This window comes from Xyrauchen texanus, chromosome 49, assembly GCF_025860055.1.
Source record: "Xyrauchen texanus isolate HMW12.3.18 chromosome 49, RBS_HiC_50CHRs, whole genome shotgun sequence".
NCBI classification, from domain to species: Eukaryota; Metazoa; Chordata; class Actinopteri; order Cypriniformes; family Catostomidae; genus Xyrauchen; species Xyrauchen texanus.
The window spans coordinates 8417206-8437852 of record NC_068324.1 but is presented as its reverse complement, the minus strand read 5'-3'; the positions used below and the strand labels follow the sequence as shown (position 1 = coordinate 8437852).

Here is a 20647-nt window from a genome sequence, read left to right as displayed (position 1 = left end):
ACACCAGGCTAACAACATTCAACGAACGAGTGAACAAAAAGCAGGGCTTAAATACACAGGGAGTGATAATACAAATGAGACACAGGTGAAAACAATGAACAAAATGGCAGTGATGACGGCAGGTGGATTGTGGGAAATGTAGTTCATAAACAATAGATTAGTGAGACACAGGGCAGACAAAAGGGGAATGAAGAGAAAACTAAGGAAAGCAAAGGTGACAAAAAAGGCAAACAAGGGCAACAGTGAAACAAGACAAGGAATTCCTAACAAGAACACATTTAAAGAACAATTTCACACACACACACACACACACACACACACACACACACACACACACACACACACACACACACACACACACACACACATTTATGGATTTTATACAGAACTAATTATAATTTCTATCCCCTAAACCTAACCTAACCTAACCCTCACATACATTGTTTAGTATGTTTAATGAGCAATTTCCCTCATATAGGGACCATTGACTGGGACCCACAATGTAGGTGATCTCAGGTTTTACTATTCTTGTGGGGACATTTGGTCCCCACAATGTAGAATAAACAAGTACACACACACTCCAGCATGATCAGAGTGACCTGTGCTCCCCTCTTATCCCAAATCCCTGAGGCCTGCCTTGTGATTGAGCTAATGTGTATGAGGACACAGCTTCAATAACACTGTGACCTGACACATTAGCACACATACTCAAACTCCATTTCAATCTGATCTACTAAATCACTGTAAAACTGCCACAAACCACCGTGTTCTTGCACATTTCCTCTCTCTCTCTCTCACACACACACACACACACACACACACACACACACACACACACACACACACACACACACACACACACAGAGTGCTGAGTCTAGGACTTTGAGTCTAGGACTTTGGGCACATGCTAAGCCTATATATATTCAAGTATGCATCTACACAGCGATGCTGCAGAACATAGAGCTCATAGAGACAATATAGTGCATCTGTCTTATGTCTTTGCCTATGCATTGCATTAGTTTTTAAGTGGTATACAACCTCTCCTTTCAACAATAACAACTTGGATTCTAAATGCATTACTTACGACATACTCTCTCCATTTTTACATTTTTATTAGCTTCCTTTACAGTTTTAATGTGGTTCATTGACATGTAAAATATGAGTGTTTTCGTATTGCCAATGCATTTGCAGCTTAAAATAATGCAAAGAACAAATAGTTCGAAACAATGCAAAACAAATAAAAAGAGACCCTCTCTCGTTCTATACTCTGTCTCTTTGTCTCCTTTTTTATGTCTGCTTTTTGTGTCCCGTAAGATGCCCCAAGTTCCAGGACTACAGTACATAAAACAGATGATAGGGTGAATTCCATACTGTGTGTGTATGAAGAAGAGATTGGAAAGGAGAAACAAAATGCAGGCCAGCTTGATGCCTCTGACTCAGTGCTTGTCTTCCAGCCACATCTCTAACTCACCTAGACTCACCTATTAAACACTATTCACACTCTCAAATAGCAACAAAACCTGCCAATGACAAGGATGTAACAGCACATGCAGGATTATTTTAAAACTATATTCGTCAATCAATAATCTAAATAATGAGTGGTCCCCCTAAACATCCATGTTGGTTACACAGCACGGACCAACTATATAACAGGATACAAATACAACAATCAGCAGCTATTTTTTATCAAATCATCAACAACCACAACACAAACAATAAGAGCAATAACATCCAACTATTACACCCTAGCATGCTGTTTCCCAAAGATCACACATTAAACTCAAAGCAATATAACCCTAATTCTAGTCCTATAGATCAATAGCAGAGGGCCACTTCAGCAACATGACAAACTTCAGCTCCGCAACTGCACTCTTGAGTTCCTGCCAACATCCATACAATTAGGAAAAATGTCAAATACGCCACTTACAATTGTTGTCTGCAATAACTTACCGTTTAAAGTGGTAGTACGAGAGTTACGCGTCTATGTACAAGAGCATCCGATGTAAACATTCCCTGCCTCCCCTTGTCTTTTGTATTTATCTATGCTGTTCAAATTGATAAAATAGTCGATACAAAAAAATAACCTATTATTGTTTTCGTTAGATATAAATAATGCCCGCTGTCCGATAAGGACGAGGCATATAGTGGCGCGCGTCGCAGTTCTTTTCCTCCTATGTGCTCGTGGCTCCGCAGTGCTCGCGCGCTCACTTCTGCTCTAGCGCTCGAGCGCTCACCCTCCTCTGACGTCAATGCATTCCAGCTTACCCGGACTTGGGCGAGAGAGCGCTGAGGCTAGGCAAGGCCATGCTGAGAAATGTTTCTGAAGTCTGATGAACACCATTATGCAACCCGGCTATAATTAGGTGATTGGAGTGAATGTAAAAACAGCAAATAGAATAACATTCCGCACATTGTGATGGTTTAAATCGCTTTAATGTCAAAATGTAAGTGCAAATGAGATGGATGAGTAGTCTAGATTCCAAGGTCTTGCAATGTGTGAGCATATATCATACTGGCAAAGGAAAAATTGTGAAAGGTTTAATTTAAGAATGAAATAGATTTTCAGAGGGAATCTCGTTGCTTGTCATTTGCAACTCCCTTAAATCCAATAGTTCAACCCAAAATGAAAATTTGCTGATAATTTACCCCTCAGGCCATCCAAGATGTATATGACCTTCTTTCTTCATCAGAACAGGATTTAAGATTTTTAGGAATGTATCCCAGGTTTGTAGCTTCATCAAATGTTAGTGAATGGACATCAATATAAAGCATATTTAGTCAGCGTCAAAGTAATCCCCAAGTGAATCGATATGTTTGTGTGAAAAACTAATTGCTAATTCAAACTTTATGCACTCAGTAATTTTTTCCATATTAAAAATTTTTAACTCCTAAAAGACATGAATTATAATTTTGCAATATACAGTACTTAGGAAATCATTACCACCCAAGACTCAAGTCATATCAGTTACCTTATAAAAGCTGTTTTATTCTACATGAGATTTTACGCACATGGGGGCTGCCATGTTAGAATCACAGGATCTGTCGAATACTACTCACTTAATCTCAGTACCACCCTCTTATTTGACACTTTCACTCATTGATTGAAGTAATCATGGCTGACTGTACTAAAATTCTACAATGACATCTGAAACTGAAAACTATTGATTTTATATTGTGCTGCATCCAAGCCACTAGATGTCAGTGTAAGTCCAAGATGACATAAAGACAAAAGTTACTGAGTGCACCTTTAAATGGAAAAACTTACATTAACTGTCCAACTTTGCCTGGCTGTATTCACCCTTTACTTAACATTGAAGTATCAGATTGATGTTTCATGAATTTTCCTTATTTTACAAGAACTGAATGTAATCTCTATAAAATATTTTAAATTAGGACTTCTTTTTGGGACCTCAGAGCCAGCAAATTCTAACAATTTAATTGAATGCTTTGATTTTCATATATGTGTACATACTGGAATAGTACACTCCTGCCAACTATTTGGATGTGTTTTGATGTTGTTTTTTCAACAGTGAGATACTGGCCAGTGTCAAATTGACTCTATTGGAAATATATTGAATATACTATATATTGGATAAGTCACATTTCTAAAAACAAAAAAACAAACAAACAAACAAAAAAAAAAAGCAAAGGGTAAAAGCGTATAAGCTGTCAAATATGTATACTATTATTATTCAATACTATTATTATTTTTGACATATAAATCACATAAAAGATGCTGATAGTGAGAAATATCACAGCCCCTTCCCACATACTCCACAGTTTTTGCAATAAATGCATTTTATATAATATTTTAATATATATTAATAATTGAATATATTTTAATATTTTTAATTAGTTATTAATAATACAAACTGTAGCCTATATCCTTTCTTATATGGTAAAATTAGAACTTTCCTGACCCATGATTTATTAAAAAACATTATAGTTAGTAATAGTTCTCATCAAAGAGTTCTCATCAAAAAATCCTCCACGTGCAGCAATGCCCAATTTACAGATCCTTAGCATTCTAGCTGTCTGTTTGTCCAGATACTCAGGAGACATTTCCCCCCACACGTCCTGTAGCACTTGCCTTAGATGTCTTGTCGGGCACTTCTCACGCACCTTACAGTCTGATCCCAGAAAAACTCAATGGGATTAAGATCCATAACACTTTTGCAATTATCTGTTGTCTAATGTCTGTTTGTTTGCACACTCTAACCTTTTCTTTTTGTTTTTCTGTTTCAAAAGTGGCTTTTTCTTTGCAATATTTACTTACACCCTTACATACAATCTTTACTGTTGTACATGAAACTGGTGTTTAGCTGGTATAATTAAATGAAGCTGTCAGTTGAGGACATGTGAAGCATCTATTTCTCAAACTAGAGACTCTGATGTACTTATCCTCTTGTATAGTTGTACATCTGGCCTTCCACATCTCTTTCTGTCCTTGTTAGAGCCAGTTGTCCTTTGACTTTGAAGACTGTAGTGTACACCTTATATGAAATCTTCAGTTTTTTTGATAATTTCAAGCATTGTATAGCCTTCATTCCTCAAAAAAACAATTGACTGATAAGTTTCTAGAGAAAGCCTTTTCTTTTTTTTTTTTTTAGCCATTTTTTTTTTTTAACCTAATATTGACCTGAAGACATGCCAGTCTATTGCATACTGTGGCAACTCAAAAACAAACACAAATACTATGTTAAGCTTCATTTAATAAACCAAATAGCTTTAAACTGTGTTTGATATTATGGCAATTTTCTAGTACCAAATTAGCAATTTAGCACGATTACTCAAGGATAAGGTGTTGGAGTGATTGCTGCTGGAAATGGGGCCTGTCTAGACTGTCTAGATTACACTTTTTTTCAAATAGAGATGGTGCTGTTCTTTACATCAGTAATGTCCTGACTATACTTTGTGATCAGTTGAATGCCACTTGTGAATTAAAGTACCAATTTCCTTCTGAAACAGCTAAATCTGTACATTATTCCAAACCTTTGGCCGCCAGTGTATAAATAATTGATTATTTATCTTATTTATGTATACATTTTGGTTGGTTTATATGTATTTTTTTATTGATCTTTTTTTTTTTTTTCTTCCCCTATATTTCTTGTCTTTATGACTCGTGTGATTGTATACATACATTATTTGATCTGTGTAATTTTGTACATCTTATAGAACATATTTTTAGCACAATGTGTGGACTTCTCAGGCAGTTCCATACCCACGCTAGGCAAAATTTTCAACTTATATCAAAGTTAAATCTGGAATGATTTCACCATGACGCCATCTGACCAGGCTTAAAAACGGGACAAATCATGTCCTGTATTCATTCAATATGCACACACACACACTCATGTAGTGTTTCCATGTTTTATAGGGACTTTCCATAGACATAATGGTTTTTATACTGTACAAACTTTATATTCTATCCACTAAACCTAACCCTACCCCTAAACCTAACCCTCACAGAAAACTTTCTGCATTTTTACATTTAGTATGATTTATAAGCTGTTTTCCTCATGGGGACAGACAAAATGTCCCCACAAGGTCAAACATTTCGGGTTTTACTATCCTTATGGGGACATTTGGTCCCCACAAAGTGATAAACACACACACACACACACACACACACACACACACACACACACACACACACACACACACACACACACACACACACACACACACACACACACACACAAACACACACACCTTGGTGCAGCTATCCTTATGAGGACTCTCCATAGACATAATGTTTTTTATACTGTAAGATCTATACATTATATCCCCTAGCCCTACCCATACCCCTAAACCTAACCCTCACAAAAAAAAAATCAGAAATTTTCAATTTTCAATAAAACATAATTTAGTATGTTTTTTAAAGCCATTTGAATTATGGGATACTAGAAATGTCCTCATAAACCACATTTATAGAATAATACCCTTGTAATTACCAGTTTGTAACATATACAAATGTCCCCCCACACACACAGCAACAGTGCTGGTTGGCTCACTGACATCCTGTTTCAAAACACTAAAGCCAAGGAGACAGTGATGTCATCAAAATACATCATCTTGCCAAATGTGAAATGCCTTTGTCACAAACGGCCTGTGTTCTTTGCTCTATTTCAAATTTCTCTCTCTTCACCTTTATGCGAGTCTCTCTTATTTATCCAAACAATCACACACTTATAAACAGACAAACATAAGTTCGTCCATTAACACATCTTAGTAATTTTATAGGGCAAGTAATATACTTGAATTGTCTAATACGTAAAGGGATAGTTGACCCCAAAATGAAAATGGCCAACTTTAACGCAACCTCATGTTGTTCAAAAAGTGTATGGCTTTCTTTTTCTGGAACACAAAAGCAGCTGTTAAGTCGATGTTAACCTCAGTCACCATTCACTTTCACCGCATCTTTTCTCCATACTCATAAAAGTGAATGGTGACTGATGTTAACATTCTGTCTAACATTTCCATTTTTGTTCCATGAAAGAAGGAATGTCATACAAATTTAAAACAACATGAGGGTGAGTAAATGGTGATAATATTTGGTACGTCAAAGAACACCCATCTCTGTTTCTGGGTGGGTTTTTATTAGAAACAGGCTTGGCAATGATCAAGTTGGACTTTCTTTTAATGATTGTATGCTTTCATAGTCAACATGGACACAATGCAACTATTAAGAGCAGACAAAGACAGACTCTCCCCATGGGAAACAAATGACGTTTGTACATGGCGGAGAACAAATTGGTTACTATGGGAACCAATGGCGTAACTTGTCAGCTCGAACTACGCAGGTTGCAAAGCCCACCGGATCTATATCTAGAGTTGCATATGAGGCTGTATTCATTTGTCGGCTACATACTAAAAAGTCTCCAATAAGCTGATAATCTAATAAAGGTCACAATTAAAGGTCAACCAATGAACTGATTTACTTGTGTTAGAGAAACACAGTAACTGGGGGTTCATTTCTACATTGAGATATAAGCCTATTGGTACAATCGCACAATTGCACGATATGGTTACGGTCATTCTGAGTTTGTATTACCTTAATCTGCCTACATGCATGTTCAAAGAATCAAAATAACTTGTGTTTGGCCTATTTCTGTCCATTTTATTGGGCAAGCAAGTGCGTCTGTTAAAAATGCAGTCAACAGTTATTTTCTTCTGAAGTCTCAGAACATGAAACGAGACACCATTGGATTACAAGCTTTTCCAGCCTGGAAAGCAAAACAGGGACAGAATACCAGAGAGTCACTGTTTTTAACAATGGTAGGATGATGGTTGTGTAAAATGAGAGATATTACAAAGTTGTAAAGCAACATTAGTTTTAAATGATTTTACACAATGACCAAAGTAGTTTTCAAAGACTAATCTGATGTCTATCGAAATGCAGGCCAAAATAACCGATTAGCTCTGTGATGTAATGTCGCCATCTTTTGGTCTGTTCTGTAATAATAACCATAGACTGCAATTGTTTGGTTTGCTGTTGTAGTAATGTCCCCTTGTTTAGTCGTGGAATGACACTTTATCAAACATACTAGAACAGAGATCGGAATATAAACTTATTCTCTAATATATCCCAATAACAAACAAAACAAAATGAAGTTCTCAGTGAATGACAGTGTGGTTATTACAGTAGCCTAAATACAAAAATGGAAACAACATCTTCAGGATCTTAATTTGAGGACAATGTGATTTCACACAGTGTCAATTTCTTCATTTCTGGTATGCAATATTATTTTCTTTTCCATTGCGAATCCTACTGTAGAGAAGGTTACGCTCATGAATATTAATTTCATTCAACAAACTCGTGTTGACGTTGCTTTATAACCTTCTTGAAGCATCCAGTCATGAAACCTAATTAATATTCATAAGGCACGCAATCGTTGCCTTTCAACCAACAACAAAAGCCTGTTGAGGGAGCATCACGTTACGTAATTAATATTCACATGAAAAGCTACACCATAGTAGAATTTGTAAATGAGCGGGCGAGACTTGAAGTTCAGGGTAGGCGTGTCGACGTTACGTTGATCCGGAAGGATATTTAAATAAACTTAACTGCATTGGCGTTATGCATGAAAGCTTGTTTATTTCAGCACGATTATTCTAGATCGTCGAAATGACCTCTGTTTTGTTCAGACAAGGGCAACGTTTTAATTCTCCATGGCTAATGTATAATTGCTGGAGGTGCAGGAGATATTACTCTGCTCAAGTAAGCGCCTGGATCATTCGCGTTAAATGTTACATAATTTCATGATCTTATAAATAGACTTTAAATGGGATCACCAATGCATTGCCGTTTAATAGGCAACTTCTAAAAATTAAATCCATTATTTTATTTAAGTATAATGCTGCTGCGTTAAAATAAAATTTTGATCATGTACACATTTTATTAAAATGAAAAAATAAAATAAATGCATACACTCACCTGTCACCAGCGAGTCATGCATGTAAACTTTATATTTCTTGCTATGCACGATCGTGGTCACCATAGACTGGAGAGCTTGAGCGGGTCATATCAGCGTTCCGCGCGGTGAGCGGAGATGAAGGCGTGTCTCTGGGGTTGACTGTCAGGGAACAGCATGGAAGAGACGAGTCAGTGCACAGGTGAGATTCGAAAGCCATTCCTATCAAAACAAGTACCAATGGGCTCAATTATAATATGACTCTTGCATCACTCACAACGTGTCACTCAACGGTTCCAGCGTTCTGCCAACTAAACTTTACAGTACTAAGTCTCGTCTGCGTCTTGGGTGTCAGACTTTTAGCCGTTTAAATAGTACCCATATTTAGTTCCCTTCATTTAGATGTATTTGCAGCTGTTAAAGTAATGATGGACTTTTTGTCCATACAGTCTTACAAAGAGCTACATAACTTGGTATACACAGGGTTGGGAGGGTTACTTTTTAAATGTATTCCAATACAGATTACAGAATACAGGCTGTAAAATGTAATTTGTAATGTAGTCTTTTAGATTACTCAAGGTCAGTAACGTATTCTAAATACTTTGGATTACTTCTTCAGCACTGGTAGATTTTTTTCACTTGTTTTGACAATAAAAACACTGTAAGACAAAATACACATGTTAAAAACCTAAATATCTTATGCAGTGTTGTTTCTAAAACAAGATAAATCAAATGTATCTTTTTTTAAGGCTTTTAATGTTTTTTTACTTGAAAACAATACAAAAATTATTTTCAAGAATATGATTTTTGCCCTAATATCAAAGGTCTTACTAGAAAAAAATTAATTATGTTCCAACATGAATTTTCTTGATTACAAAAAAATATGATTGTGTATGGTAACGTGCATGTAAAATGGCTAGAAATAGCATTTTATCTTAATGTAAAGCTGACAATTTACACAAGGTTTATTTCTATTTCTTCTGCTCCAAACTTACTTCAAACTTAATTTGATACCATTAGTAAAGAAACCATTAAACTGTGAAATAATATTAATAATAATATATATTATAACCATGAAAAAAATCAGCAATATATGATTTCTGCGTATTACACAAAGCAGTGTTTGCTGTTGTTCCACACAACAATGGGTGCTTCTCTAGTTAGGTTGTGTCCTTTCTAGACCAGTCCTTCTGCGGCTGTGGGCTAGACGCCCCCTCAGCATTATGAGATAGTAAGTGTGCATGGCAAACCATATGATTAGAACCATATGATATTTTACTTTGTTTAGATAACCCATTTTCTTCAGAAAACAAGAAATATGTCCGTAATCTCTAAATTATTTTTCAGCAAAATTTGTTATTCACAATGCTAGAGTCACTCAAAAAAGCCTTTATATAATACACTTTGCAACACTGATCTTAGAATTTATATGAAATTCCTTTCAATATTGAAAAAATGGAACCCTAGCCTAAACTGTACAACTTTAAAAGCTTGTAAAATTCATGTCATTGCCCTTTTATTAGTTTTATTTATAAATGTTTTGGTGCTTTGTATCTTCTAATGTGTTTAAACTACTTGCAAATTTTTTCTTCTTCTACATACACCGATCAGCCACAACATTAAAACCACCTGTCTAATATCGTGTAGATCCCCCAAAACAGCTCTGACCCATCAAGGCATGGACTCCACAAGACCTCTGCAGGTGTCCTGTGTAGCTGGCACAAAGACGTTAGCAGCAGATCCTGTAAGTTGCTTGGTGGGGCCTCCATGGATCGGACTTGGTCCAGCACATCCCATATTTGGAGGCCAAGTCAACACCTTTAACTCAAACCATTCTTGAACAATTTTTGAAGTGTGCCAGGGCTCATTATCCTGCTTAAAGAGGCCACTGCCATCAGGAAATACCATTACCATGAAGGCATGTCCATGGTCTGCAACAATCTTTAGGTAGGTGGTACGTGTCAAAGGAACATCCACATGAATGCCAGGACCCAAGATTTTCCAGCAGAACATTACCCAGAGCATCACACTGCCACCGCCAGCCTGCCTTCTTCCCCAGGTAAAGGACACACACGCACCCAGCCGTCCACATGAGGCCACTTTCTTCCATTGCTCCATGGTCCAGTTCTGACGCTCACATGCCCATTGTAGGTGCTTTCAGTGGTGGACAGGGGACAGCATGGGCACTCTGGCCGGTCTGTGGCTACGCAGCCCCATACGCAGCAAGCTACGATGCATTGTGTGTTTTGACAGACCATAAATGGATAGTCTGGATTCGGACGATGCAGAATGGGCGTGGAGGTGAAGTGGGCTTTGAGGTCCTTAAAGGCTTGTAATGCTGATGCAGACCAACATAGTTTGGTGCCCCCTCCTCTTTGCATGAATGTAAAGGGTGCAGCAATCATGCTGAAGTTCCTGATGAACCGTCTGTAGAAGTTAGCGAACCCCAGAAAACATTGTAGTTCCTTCAGAAAAGATGGTTGAGGCCAGTTTATGACCGTCCACACCTTGTTGGCATCAATTGCGACCCCCTCAGAACTAATGATGTAGCCCAAGAATGACACAGATGTCTGATGAAACTCACATTTCTTGGCCTTGGCATAGAGCTGGTGTAAGATTAGATGATGGAGAATGGCTTTGACATTTCTTCCAGGTGTGTTCTTCCAGGGTATTGTAATAAATTAGAATGTTGTCGATGTATACAATCACCCATCAGTTTAACATATGTCTGAAGACATCGTTGATGAAGGACTAAAATACTGAAGGACTATTGGCAAGGCCAAAGGACATGACCAAGTATTCATAGTGCCCACTGCTGGTGGAAAATGGTGTCTTCCATTCGTCCCCCTCTCTGATGCGAATGAGGTTTGGTGCAATACTTGGTGGTTCATAGCTTTTCCATTGCTGCCGGGACTAATGGTAAAGGGAAACGAAATTTCACAGTGATGTCATTGAGAGCACGATAATTGATGAAAGTTCAGAGACCACAGTCCTTCTTGCCCACGAAGAAGAATCCAGCCACAGCAGGTGAAGTGGATGGTCGTATGAAACCCTTGGCCAGTTCCTCCTCAATGTAACTTTTCATGGCCTTGGCTTCATGTTCAGATAAAGGAAAAATCCTACCTCGTGGTGTCGTGCCTAGTAATAGTTCAATAGCACAGTCACTGGAAAGGTGAGGGGGAAGTTGTGATTCTTTGGTCTTACTGAAGGCGTCCACCTGATCTGCGTATTCATTTGGCATTTCGGGTACCTCAGCAATTTTCTCTGTGACTGATGCAGCTCCAACAGATATAGGAATTACCGACCTCAGGCAGTTGGAGAAGCATGTGGAATCCCATTGTGATATCTGTTTCTCTCTCCAAGAGATCTGTGGATTATGTTGCTGAAGCCAGGTTAGTCAGAGAATGACAGGATTGTGTGGTGAGCGAATGATATAGAGACGTGTGAGTTCAGTGTGTATGATTCCCACTGAAGGGTGATGTCTGTGGTGGTGAACTGAACATGGCCGGTCCCCAGAGGACTTACATCTAGCGCTGACACTGCCAAGGGAGATTCACAGGGAATTAGTGGTGTCTCAAATTTTCTGGCTAATTCTTCATCAATAAAGTTGCCTGCAGCCCCTGAGTCGAGCATGGCATGAGTGGTAAATAACTTGTTTGCGAAGGAAATTGTTATCGGCACATCAATGAATGAGGTTACATGGAGAGGTAGAGAGACATTACTCGCCGTCAGTTTAGATGGGTGTGCTGGACATACGGGACAGATTGCTCGTTAATGTCCCGGTTGACCGCAGTATAAGCATAGGTGTTTTCTGATGCAGTGTCCTCTCTCCTCTGACGTCAGATGTACGTGCCCTAATTGCATGGGCACCGATTCCTCAGCGGTGCATGTTGTCTGAATTCTTCAGGGGAAGTTTAACTGGTCTCTGTGAGCGAATGAGATTGTCAGTACGGATGGCAAAATCAATGAATTGGTCCAAGGTTCTCCCTTCATCACGACATGCCAACTCTGATTGCAGTTCAATGTTTAAGCCTATCACAGTCAGCATTTCGTTTTTCAGCAATTTGTGCTACAGTAGCTCTTCTGTAGGATCGGACCAGATGGGCTAGCCTTCACTCCCCACATGCATCATTGAGCCTAGGGCACCCATGACCCTGTGGCCGATTCACCGGTTGTCCTTCCTTGGACCACTTTTTGTAGTTACTAACCACTGCATACCGTGAACACTCCACAAGACCTGCTGTTTTGAAGATGCTCTGACCAAGTCGTCTAGCCATCAAAATTTGGCTCTTGTCAAAGTCGCTCAGATCCTTCCACTTGCCTATTTTTCCTGCTTCCAACACATGAAATTCAAGAACTGACTGTTCACTTGCTGCCTAATATATCCCACTCCTTGACAGGTGCCATTGTAATGAGATAATCAATGTTATTCACTTCACCTGTCAGTGGTTTTAATGTTGTGGCTGATCAGTGTATTGTCCTTGCTGCAAATGCAAATTAAAACTTGAAGAGAGAGAAAATTAAGCTGCATGTTGAGATGCAAATGTGTTTTTCAGTGAGACGCAGACCATGCGTTCAGTGAGACGCAGACCATGCTTTCAGTGAGACGCAGATGACACGTTCAGTGAGGCTCATTATTATTAAGTTGCTCTTTACCGCCTCCTACTGTATTGAAGCTAGTCTTTTGACCTTATTGAACTAAATCTTCAACTATATATCCATATATTCATTATTAATATTCTTTACCAGGGGCCTAGGTAGCTCAGCAAGTAAAGATGCTGACTACCAGACCTGGAGTCGCAAGTTCAAATCCAGGGCATGTGATTTAAACATTTAAAACCAAAATAAACTTGCTTTGATAAAGATAAACAACACTTGTAGTCACATATTTTGAATTAATAAATGAATGAATGCATACATTTTTCACTTATAGTGCTTTTCTGACACTAAACTCAAAACGCTTTTACATGGAGAACAGGGGACTCAATCACCACCAGTTACCAGTATATTTTAATATGAGTATTCAAGTGTTTTATCTACTATTAATGTTGGAATTATACTGCACTTAATTTAAAATGCGAAAATCTTAAGTAAAATATATATATATATATATACTAAGTAAGTTGTCAACTAACAAACAGTATTTAAGCTGTTAATTGTTTCGGTTGTCTTATTCCTTGTGATTTCTTGCTATGTCAGATGCCAACCACCAGATGTGGTGGTGTTTCCACGGTCCGTGGAGGAGGTCAGTGCTCTTGCCAAAATTTGTCACCACCATCGATTACCTATAATCCCCTTTGGCACTGGGACGGGCCTGGAAGGAGGAGTTGGTGCTTTGAAAGTAAATGCAACAGACTGTGTCAGGGCCTAAAAAGTGTTCATTAAAAGCACTTTAAGGGAAAAGAAAGATGGAATTCCCTATCCTTTGCATACAAATACAATATATGGATGGAGCAAAATTCCATATGATAGAACTGTGTGTGTTTGTTAGGGTGGAGTGTGTTTTAGTCTGAGGAAGATGGACCAGGTGCTGGATCTCCATCAGGAGGACTTTGATGTGACTGTGGAGTCAGGTGTGACACGCAAATCCCTGAACGCATACTTGCGTGACACTGGCCTCTGGTTTCCTGTCGGTCAGTACAATCCTTGAGAATTAGGGGTGCAAATATCATAGTTGGTCTGGTCTCATAAGCTTTGGTTCCTGAATGCACTTAACTTACTGACTGATTTGCATTTCAACACTTGGCAGTGTATTTTACGTATGTCTAGAAATTATTGAAATTGAAAGGGACTTATTGACAAATGAGAGCCATTTGTGGTATCCACAGATCCAGGTGCCGATGCATCTCTCTGCGGCATGGCTGCAACTAGTGCATCAGGCACCAATGCAGTTCGCTACGGCACAATGCGCGAAAACGTCATGAACCTAGAGGTGGTGCTAGCAGATGGGACAGTACTCCATACAGCTGGAAAAGGGCGTCGTCCGAGGTATCACGGTCCTACAATAAATAATACAACTACAATGATAGAGGCTTAGTAAATTGAAGTTAACCTTCTATTGACTAATACTGTAAGAAACATTTAAAAAAAAAAGAACATGTTTATTTTCACAATGCAATGCCGTTTCAGAAAGACATCAGCGGGTTACAACCTGACAAACCTATTTGTGGGCTCAGAGGGAACTTTGGGTATTATTACCAAAGCCACACTTCGTTTATTTGGTATTCCTGAGAGCATGGTGTCAGCTGTCTGTTCGTTTCCATCCGTCCAATCAGCAGTGGACAGCACGGTTCAGATTCTACAGGCTGGAGTGCCCATTGCACGAATAGGTAAGTGCGGTTGAAGCACATGATCACATTAACTTTTAACAAAAGTGCTGTTAAAGGTATAGTTCACCCAAAAAAACTTGAATTGTATCAGGATAAAAAAATTATATATGAGTTCAAAACTACTTGAGGGTGAGTAAATTGTTTCAGAATTTTCCTATTTGGATGAACTGTTCCTATAATCATGGGTCTTTTGTGTTATGAACTGAAAAAATCAAAGACTTTGGTACTAATCTTGAAACGGCATGGTCTGTCTCGGCTTTGTGATTTAATCCCGAACTCTATTCATTTTATTGTAATCTATTCATTGAAGCCTCTTGCGATATCATAAACATTAATTCAGAAGGCATCATTGTCCTTCTGCATAGTCAACACTGAGTACAGTCAAGGGTTTAATTAATTGCTTAGTTCTCAGAACCACAACATGTTTATTCTTTTGGAGTCTACTCAGGGAAAGTATTCCACCAGTAGCCCCATCCAATTTATGTGTAATCAGGCATGACGGGTCTCTTAGATTTTTAAATCGAGCCAGCACTGAGCCATTGATTTTTAAGTCAGAGCTTTCAAACCACAAAGGACTCATACATCTTCATCGTTCCTGATATGTTACATTCCAGAGTTTTTGGACGATGTGATGATAAACGCCTGCAATCGCTTCAACAACCTGTCTTACGCTGTAGCACCCACTCTCTTTCTCGAGTTCCATGGAAGCTCCAAGAGTATGGAGGAGCAAGTGTCCATCACAGGTATATGTGGATCATATAAAAAGCATTTTTGGGGCCTAAAAAGTAACTTACAGTATTTGTATTCTACTAAAGCAATTTTCATGTGTAATAGGTAATTTATACTAGTTTTAGTACACTAGATAGTGTACACTGTTCCTGGATAATAAAATTGCATACTGCACAGAATATTGTGCACAGAATTTTTATAAAATAATTAATATGCTACACATGATTTAATTAGATGCATTTGTATTTTATCAAGTGACATTCAGTTATATTTTTGAAAATGCCACAATTTTGTGGAAGATGTCTTGGCAGTCAGATCAGTATCACAAAATCATGGCTGATTCCAGTTCATTTGTTACACTGAAAATGTAAGGTCAGGTCAAGTGCATTGTATTGTTGTAAGAGTAGTATTATAATATGCTATTCTGAATATAGCCATAGTATTTAAAACCCATTGCAAATCTAGTATGCACTGTATATGTAGTATGCACTGCAGCAGGGGTTTTCAATATTTTTAATGCCTAGGACCACAAATATGATGATTAGCTTGCAAGGGACTCCCATACAACAAAATAAATTCAAATAAAAGGCAACAATAAGTTTTTATGTATAAAAGCCCATTTATACTGCGTGAAAATAGTAAGACACACTTTGATGTTGGCTAAACAAATCCTTTGTCTGAGTGAGTGAGACAGACAGATAGACTGGCAAACAGACAGATAGATATATAGTTGATGTGCGGAAACCATTATTCCAATCAATCCACTTTTTTCATGAACGCAACTGTTTTCAATTTCCAATCTCTAGTGTTTTCACTCGCATCAGCCTATATTCGTAGTGGGTAATGTTATGTTTAAGGTATTACATTTGTAAAAATTGTCAAAAAACATGCTGATACTTCAGTGCCTCACCTGAGTGTGTTGATGACATGAAACAATAGTCCGAGGTAAATTACGTTGATATCATTACCGTAATTATTCTTTTGCTATGACAATGGCACAAGTTGAGCCTGTAATACATTTTTACACCAAGTAACACTTAAGCGGCTGTTGTTCTCCTCTGGATTGCTCGTTTTGGCAGTTTTTACTTAGCGTCTTGAGACCAGAAATACAAAACAGGCAATTCGAATTATCATGGCGCTGCCCAGTGGTTGGTCAGGAAAACTGTGGTTAGAGCTTATTAACAAAAGCGCCATATTTCATTTTAACGGGAATGAAAACGAGGCTGTGAGGGATAGACTTACCATCTCTTTAATGGCACACAATTTGATCCTATCTGATTTTCCACAACTCAAGTTGTCTGGAGTTTGTTGTCTACTGAATGTTCTTGGAAAGATGTTTTTCAGTGTTTTGTCCACAGAACCATCCAAAAACATTTTACACTGCAGAACGTCTGTCCCTCACAGCCTCATTGTCATTCCTATTAAAAATCAAAGATGGCGCTGCTGTGAATAAGGTATATAGCAAGGCGAGTCTGAAGGTCTGTGCCAAGTTTGGTGTACTGTAGCTTGAAAGCTCTAGGAGGAGTTACAGTTGGTATGTTTGGTCTTGATTTGGGGATATCTGTTTGCTGTCTTTAGAAAAACAAATGAAACCGTATTAGTCTCATGTGATAAATGCTAAAATTTTCCATTGACCTCCTAGCTCCCCCTGGGGGTCCCTGGATGCCAGTTTGAAAACCCCTGCACTATAGAACTGGGCAGAATGCTTCATGAAGGTTTTTTTATTCCTTATATTCGGGGTGCATACTTAGCACTTGTACGTTGCAGAACCATCTATGTTAGGGTTGCATCATCTGGAAATCATGGCCGCCACTTTCTGGAGACAAGCAAGCATGGAGGAGATTTCTAATTCAGGTGTGATGTGTACACAGAGGAGATCACAAGGGAGAACGGAGGCTCTGACTTTGCTTGGGCGGAGGATGAGGAGACACGTGCCAGACTGTGGAAAGCACGTCATGATGCCTGGTATGCTGCCCTGGCGCTAAGGCCTGGATGTAAGGTGAGAATGTTCAAACATATGATTCTGACTTGGACAAATGCCATTAATTCGCTCATAACTCCAAGAACACACTGTATTCTTGAGAGCGACTTGAGAAAATAAGCCCTTTTTTATCAGATGTAAATTATTTTTGGATATTGACTACTTTTTGAATGGAAGGGTGATCACATGCTCTCATTCTCCCCAATAATACATTTAAAAATATATTTTTGCTGCAATATTGCGTTTTGTTGCACATTTCTAAGATTTGATTTCATTCATGTAGTTTGTACCTACAATATGTGGGGGATTTTGAGAGTAGGCGTACCTGTTAAGTGACTAAGTAATTTTTTATATATAAAGATGTAAGATCTTAATATTGTTTTGATTTTCTTGCAGGCATATTCTACAGATGTCTGTGTACCCATTTCTCGACTACCTCAGATAATAATAGAATCAAAGGAAGATATGATTAGCAACAATCTTACTGGTACTTTGTTTATGATTTCCTGATTTTGTGTTCTGAACCTTTTTTTTAACTGCTGATATGATATGGTTAGGTGTTTTCCTCTATAAGGTCCGATTGCAGGTCATGTGGGTGATGGGAACTTTCATTGTATAATGGTGCTGGATCCCAATGACCCAGATGAGGTGCAAAGGGTTCACTCCTTCACAGAGAGACTGGCCAGGTGCTTAAATATGTTTCATATCAATATGTTGTATACCAGTATACATTTTCTGTTTCGTATGGCATTTGAAATACTTTTGACAAATGGACTGTATGATGGGTTTGGAAGGTCTGGTGTCTGGCTTTGAAACAGGCAAAGTCATGGTAACCGTGCCTAACCACAATCGATGCCATGCCAGAAACGGTTACATTCAATGATTTGACTTTCTTGCCCTTTCAATGTCTCTCTTCACTGTCACTCCTTAAATTGCTGATTATTGGTTTCTTGTCATTAATGAGATTAATGTTTCTATGTTATAAGCCAGAGTGCACAGTACAGCATCTGAAAACAACAATGCAATATTTGCTGGGGATTTAGACAATTGGATTTCATGTGATGTATGTACGATTAAAGCTCCATGAAGATGTGTATTAATCAGTTCTGTCATGCCCTCTAATCCTTATTTTCCTCTCTTTCTTGTTAATTTCCTTGTGCAGAAGGGCGCTAGCGATGGATGGAACTTGTACCGGTGAACATGGAGTTGGACTAGGAAAGCGGGCCCTTCTCAGGGAAGAGGTTGGACCCTTGGCAATAGAGGTCATGCAGGGCCTCAAAGCCACTCTGGACCCCAAAAACCTCATGAATCCTGGGAAAGTGTTGTAATTGCAACAAAAAGCCAGCATGGTACACTAAAGCAGGTACTCTACACTACACATTCTGCCCAATAGAGGTCAGGAGAATTGGTGTTTTTTAGGTTGTTGTGTAAAGACAATTATAAGTTAGCCATTCATAAGTTGATTCCCCCAAAGAGTGTAATCGCTGTGCCTTTTTGTTGCTTTAACATTGTTCTGTTTGTTTTTAGTGGTCCAACATTGCTGCTTTGGCACAAACAATGGTGTGAATTTGGGATAGGACTACCTGTTTGTCCCATCAATGGCAGATGAAGGCGTTTTTGTTCAACTCTTCAAAAATTGTCAATATGTTAGCAATTCTGTTTGATACCTCTTAAAGAAAGTTCACACAAAAATGAAAATTCTCATGATTTACTCACCCTCCTGGCATCCCAGATGTGTATGACTTACTTTCTACTGCAGAGCACAAATTAAGATTTTTAGAAGATTATTTCAGCTCTGTTGGTCCTTACAATGCAAGTGAATGGGTGCCAGATATTTGAAGCTCCAAAATCCACATGACTCCAGTGGTTAAATCCATGTGTTCAGACACAATATGATATGTGTGGGTGAGAAACAGATCAATATTTAAGTCATTTTCTATCATAGATTCTCCTCCCTGCCCAGTAGGTGGTGAGATGCACAAAGAATGTGAATCGCCAATAACAGAAGAAGGAGAATGTGAAAGAGACGTGGATATGGACTGAGCAGGGAGGAGAAATGATAGTTTATAATGACTTAAATATTGATCTGTTTCTCACCCACACCTATCAAATCGCTTCGGAAGATTTGGATTTAACCACCAGAGACGTACTTTTATGTTGCTCTTCTGTGGAATTTGGAGCTTCAATATTTTGGCACCCAAAATGCATTGTATTGCCCTACCGAGCTGAAAAATTATTCTAAAAAACTTTGTGTTCAGCAGACGAAAGTAAGTCATAAACATCTGGGATGGCAGGAGGGTGAGTAAATGAGGTGAGAATTTTCATTCTTGCCCTTGAAGGCACATAAATTACACACTGAAGTTTTAAGAATGGTAACGATTTAAAGCATTGAATCTTTTCACATTCACAGGCAGATTTCTAAATCTGTGCAAAAGCACTTTCACAAAATATGATATTTTTCTGGCTCTTTGTATGATCAACCAGGAGTACTAATTAAGTGTTATTGTGAATGCACTATTAATGTATGGGGTACATTGGAAAACAATGATTTTGTTTATATAATGTACAATGACATGGTTTGTTTAGTCTGCTTTTACAGTTGTAATTTAAACAATTATAAATTTGAAACCATTTAAAAAAATATGAATTAATGAGGATTCATTGTGCCTTGACAAATGTTTTAATGTGGTCTTTTCACGTTCCCTCTAAATGTATGTGAATTTATTTGAAGTATATTAATATATTTGGTGCTGAAGCGCATAATCTGTGAAGATTTCAAAACAAAAATCGATAAGCTAATTGTAATACAGACAATAAAAATGTATAATATGCATCATTGTTTAGTCACTTATTTTGCAAGCACATATTTTTAAATGAACCTTTTAAAAAATATTTTATTTAAAATGATTCATTATTTAAAATTAATTGACATTTTTGGGAAATTGATGTGTCCTGCTGTGTGAAATGCAATACTCCATCTAAAACATTTACATTATTTTATAATTATTACACAGCAGATTGTATGACCTCATATTCATTGAGAGACATAATGGAATATTTGTTACACCGTAGGACCATTTAAAGTGAACATTTGACAGCAAAATGGTGAAAAACATGGTGACTATTTTCAGGATCTACAGGTATATTGATATACAGTATGTGTGAATGAATCATGAAATTATTTCAGCTCAGTT

General features: G+C 38.1%; 2 protein-coding genes across 2 annotated transcripts in view; one reads left to right on the top strand and one right to left on the bottom strand.

Moving 5' to 3' along the window:
• Positions 1 to 2200, bottom strand: part of snrkb (SNF related kinase b) — a 31696-nt gene extending 29496 nt beyond the window's left edge. Inside the window, exon 1 of the mRNA XM_052122752.1 lies at positions 1951 to 2200. The gene's annotated coding sequence lies outside the window, so the exon portion shown is untranslated. The remainder of the gene's footprint in view (positions 1 to 1950) is intronic.
• A 5849-nt stretch (positions 2201 to 8049) lies between these two features.
• On the top strand, positions 8050 to 20279 carry LOC127640595 (probable D-lactate dehydrogenase, mitochondrial). The gene is made up of 12 exons (XM_052123233.1): positions 8050 to 8221; positions 8504 to 8616; positions 13614 to 13755; positions 13906 to 14047; positions 14243 to 14402; positions 14544 to 14743; positions 15358 to 15486; positions 17344 to 17471; positions 17850 to 17940; positions 18028 to 18139; positions 18616 to 18816; positions 18981 to 20279. The coding sequence occupies exons 1-11, from the start codon at positions 8129 to 8131 to the stop codon at positions 18779 to 18781; spliced, it is 1476 nt and encodes a 491-aa protein (XP_051979193.1). The 5' UTR covers positions 8050 to 8128; the 3' UTR covers positions 18782 to 18816; positions 18981 to 20279.
• The last annotated feature ends 368 nt before the right edge of the window (positions 20280 to 20647 follow it).